General features: G+C 41.1%; 1 protein-coding gene across 1 annotated transcript; it reads right to left on the bottom strand.

The window, feature by feature from the left end:
* Positions 1–2153: 2153 nt before the first annotated feature.
* LOC126657315 (uncharacterized) lies at positions 2154–3485 on the bottom strand. The gene has a single exon (XM_050351984.1). It carries the CDS (start codon positions 3483–3485, stop codon positions 2154–2156), a length of 1332 nt encoding a protein of 443 aa, XP_050207941.1.
* Positions 3486–4203: the final 718 nt, after the last annotated feature.

Here is a 4203-nt window from a genome sequence, read left to right as displayed (position 1 = left end):
ACCGGAAGCCAACTCATAGGATCGAATGATATCCCTCAAGGCTTGCCCTTCCCTAGTCGTGGCTCGAATGAACAAAACACTGTCATCCGCGAAAAGAAGATGACTAATGCGAGGTCCGCCTCTACAAACTCTACCTCCCGAAATGGCTTTGTCGTGGATTCCTCTCCTAATAAGCGATGAAAAACCCTCTGAACAAAGTATAAAAAGATACGGCGAGAGGGGGTCACCTTGACGAAGACCCCGCTGAGGGTATATAAGACCAAATGGCGAACCATTAATCAAAAAGGTGAAGGACACAGACGAAATACATGCCATAATGAGTTTAATAAAGTGAATAGGGAACCCCATTTTCTCCATAACCCGCTCAATGAAACTCCACTCCACTCTGTCATATGCTTTGCTCATATCCAGTTTCAGCGCAACCGAGCCAGCTTTCCCCTGAGAGCGCTTAGCCATAGAATGAAAAACTTCAAATGCAATCATAGCATTGTCAGTTATTAATCTGCCCGGGACAAAGGCGCTTTGCGATTCGTCGATGAGGTCTGAGAGTACGCATTTAAGCCTGTTTGCAATAACTTTAGCCATGATCTTATAGATAACATTGCAAAGGCTAATAGGGCGGAGATCTTTCATAGTTTCAGGGGCAGCTACCTTTGGAATCAACGTTAGAAAAGTATGATTGACCCTGCTAGGCATAATTCCAGTAGAGAGAAATTCGAGAACACAGGAAATTACATCACGCCCAATAATGTGCCAATAAGAATTGTAAAATAGGACCGGCATACCATCAGGACCTGGCGCCTTAAGCGATCCCATTTGCTTCAACGCCGAAATAATCTCATCTTCTCGAAACGGACGTTGGAGATCAACAATCTGCTCGGCTGTTAAGGCCGAATCAACGCACTCGATAACCCTTTCCTGCTCTGTGGGATTCGAAGAAGTAAACAGCTCCTTATAATATGACTCTATGACTGCATTAACAGCCATCCCATGCTTCCATTCTCCATTCTCGTCACGAATCCGCTGTATAAAATTGTTTTTCTTACGATTTGACGCTTTGTTGTGAAAAAACTTAGTGTTGCGATCCCCCTCTCGTAACCAATCCGCTCGGGAACGTTGTTTCCACATAATTTCCTCCTTAGCCAAAATATCATCCAGCTCAGCTGAAGTATCAGCCATCCGACCTCTGTCATTAGCATAATCGCCACTGTTTTGCAAAAGCAGCAGTTCGGCCAGCTTCTCTTTTTTCTGTTTATTAACATAACCAAAATTGGAGTAGGCCCAAGATTTCAAATTAGCCCCACAAGCTGCCAATCGATCCATAAACTCAGCCTGCTCCCGTGCAACCCCGTTCCAAACTGAACCAACAACCCCATCAAACTGATCGTGGGTCATCCACATTTGCTCGAAACGGAAAATTTTGGCTCGTCTATTATTCTCTTGAACAGAAGGCAGACCCGATGTGCTCAGAAGGATAGGGCAATGGTCCGATTTGTAGCGAGAGAGGTGTGACACAAGCCATCCCGGGTAGTCTTCCTGCCATTTCAGACTAGCCAAAAATCTGTCTAGTCTAATCTGAATGAGATTATCATTGCTTCGCCCGTTGGACCACGTGAATGTTCCTCCGGAATGACCCAAATCCTCTAACCCACAAACATCCATAGCTTCTCTGAATCTTTCCATTTCCCGCTGATCGCTATCTCGACCACCATCTTTTTCCTCCTGAGATAGATGGAGATTAAAATCTCCAAACAAGAGTAAGGATTGCGAAGAGGCACTACAAAATTGTTTAATAAGGTCACAGGTCCGAGTCTTATTCTGCGTTTCAGGCCATCCGTAAATTCCCACGCCTTTCCAAGAGACATTAGCAGGCCCATCATTTACCATGAATGCAACATGATTAGTAGAAGAGTCTACGGTTGTGACATCCAGGTTTTTCCTCCAAAACAAAGCTAACCCTCCCTTCCTACCAACCGAATCAACAATAAAAAAATTAATGGCATCAAAATTTCTAATAAGACTACTAAATTCACTTTTAACTAACTTCGTTTCAATTAAGAAGAAAATGTCAGGGGAATTATTCTTAACAAATAATTTAAGCGCCCGCACCGTCCAAGGATTCCCCAATCCTTGGAGGTTCCAACTAAAAATTTTCATTGCATCCGGCGGGACTGAACGTCAGTCTCCGCCGATATCTCAATATTGTCGAACCGTTCTGACAACCCATCTCTAACTTTCTTTGAGAAAAGGTTATCAGAATCCTCTCCTTGGAGTAAACTCCGATTTCTTTTTGACATGCCTTTCTTGCTGGAGCTGCCAACCTCCGATTTTCCACCCATTCTACTAGTTTTAATCCGGGTCCAAGACCCCTCTTTCACCCCTTTTGCAGCCGGCTTCACATTGCCAACCAAATCAGGTAGATTAACCCCTGTGTTAGATGTGGTATTGGACTGAATTTGGTGAATGCATACTTCCACAAGACCATCTAGCTGACCCCTTGTTTCTTCAGCCAACACATCTTGATTAATTGCGCTAGTAATCTCATGCAATTCTGCTTCTTCATGCAAACCTGCGTCATTCTGATGTACCAGTTCACCATCTCTGATCGCTATCCCAACTCCTGTTTTTGGGTTGAGGTTCAGCACCCTTCTTGTCCCTGTGAAACTTCCACTATTCCCTGGAGACCCCGATCCAGGTATACCCTCTCCAACCCTGTTCTTCATGTTATAACCTGATTTGTTACCCATTAAGTTGCGTTTACGAGGGGTAGCTCGTAACGTTGGTCCATAGGGCCACTCAGACACCTCCGTTTCCTCCGGCTTCTCCTCACAGTCAGCTACCAAGTGATCCAGCAAGCCACACCAATAACAAAAGTTTTGAATTCTTTCGTATTTGAATGGGATCCAACATATATCTCCGAGCGGATTAATGACTTTCGTACCTCTAATGATCGGTTTTGATACGTCTAACTGAACCCTGACTCTCTCGTAGCGATTACTATCTCCCTTATCTCCATCCACCTCAAGAACTCTCCCCACTTTTGTCCCAATCTTACTAATAGCAGCTTTGCCCCTGCAGTTCATGGGAAGATTATAAATTCTAACCCAGACCTGACAGAGTTTTAAAGTCATGTTGTTAGGCTGCATATTACCCGACATAGGTTCAAGCAATATCAATTGCTTATCAAAATTCCATGGACCATCAGCCATAATCCTGCACCTATCGTTCTTGGAAAAAAATTCACAAACAAAAAGTTCATCCCCAACATCTCTGATAATAACACCTTTCGTAAGTTTCCATGCGCTCAGCATCGCGTTCTTAAGATGGTTCAGATTATAAGGTTTTCTTGTCAACAACTTTCCAACCAGACTTAACTCCGCTTTCTCGTCCGCATAATCATCAACAACATCCTCAAGAGTTATGGTAATCTGCTCATCCTCAGTTAGGCGTAACTGGGAACATGCTTCGGCTAACCCTTCATCCATCTTCCTTACACCCAGCAATTGTAAAGTATGTCTAAATCCAACACAAACGCACACAAGAGGCGTCCAGGAATCGAGAAACCGATAGAAAATCTTCAGAAAACGAAGAAAAAACCCTAACCCTAGAAAACCTAGAGTAGAGAGAGAAAACTCCACGCGAGACGGGAGAGGTCTAATTTTAAATTTATTGCTTGATTAACCTTATTTAACATGCAAACTTACAGTCCATAAAAATGTGAGATGGGTGTTCATTCTGATTGATAATAACAATTGATGATATCTAGTGGGAGAACCAGAAAATTATCTGGGAATTCATAAATTATGAAGGAAAGACGGTACAAGGTAACTTGATGACCTGTATCCAGTGACGAAGCCATCCTTAAAATTGAGGTGGGGCACAAATTTAATTTTAAAATATAATAATATATATCATACCAAAGAACATAAACCAAATAAATAAATATTTTGTGGTTAGGTTATACATATTATAAATATATAATTCTTTTTTTTTAATTTTAATTTTATTTTACATGCAACGGATTTGTCTTAATGAAAAATAAAATAAAAAATAAAAAAATACATTAAATTACTATATTTGAACATAATTAAAAAAATAAAGATATATTTTTAAATAGAAATATGTTGAAAATTTTAAAACTAAATTTAATTTAAATAGAGTCTGCAGCATTTTTTTTAGACTACTCTAAATTATATGTTAGAT

Source organism: Mercurialis annua, linkage group LG7 (assembly GCF_937616625.2).
Source record: "Mercurialis annua linkage group LG7, ddMerAnnu1.2, whole genome shotgun sequence".
Lineage (NCBI taxonomy): Eukaryota > Viridiplantae > Streptophyta > Magnoliopsida > Malpighiales > Euphorbiaceae > Mercurialis > Mercurialis annua.
Note: the sequence above shows the minus strand (reverse complement) of the source record. Positions and strands in the feature narration are given on the sequence as shown.

Bases quoted from the DNA above. Each gene is read 5' to 3' on its own strand.
- LOC126657315 (XM_050351984.1), bottom strand. From the start codon at position 3,485: ATGGATGAAGGGTTAGCCGAAGCATGTTCCCAGTTACGCCTAACTGAG.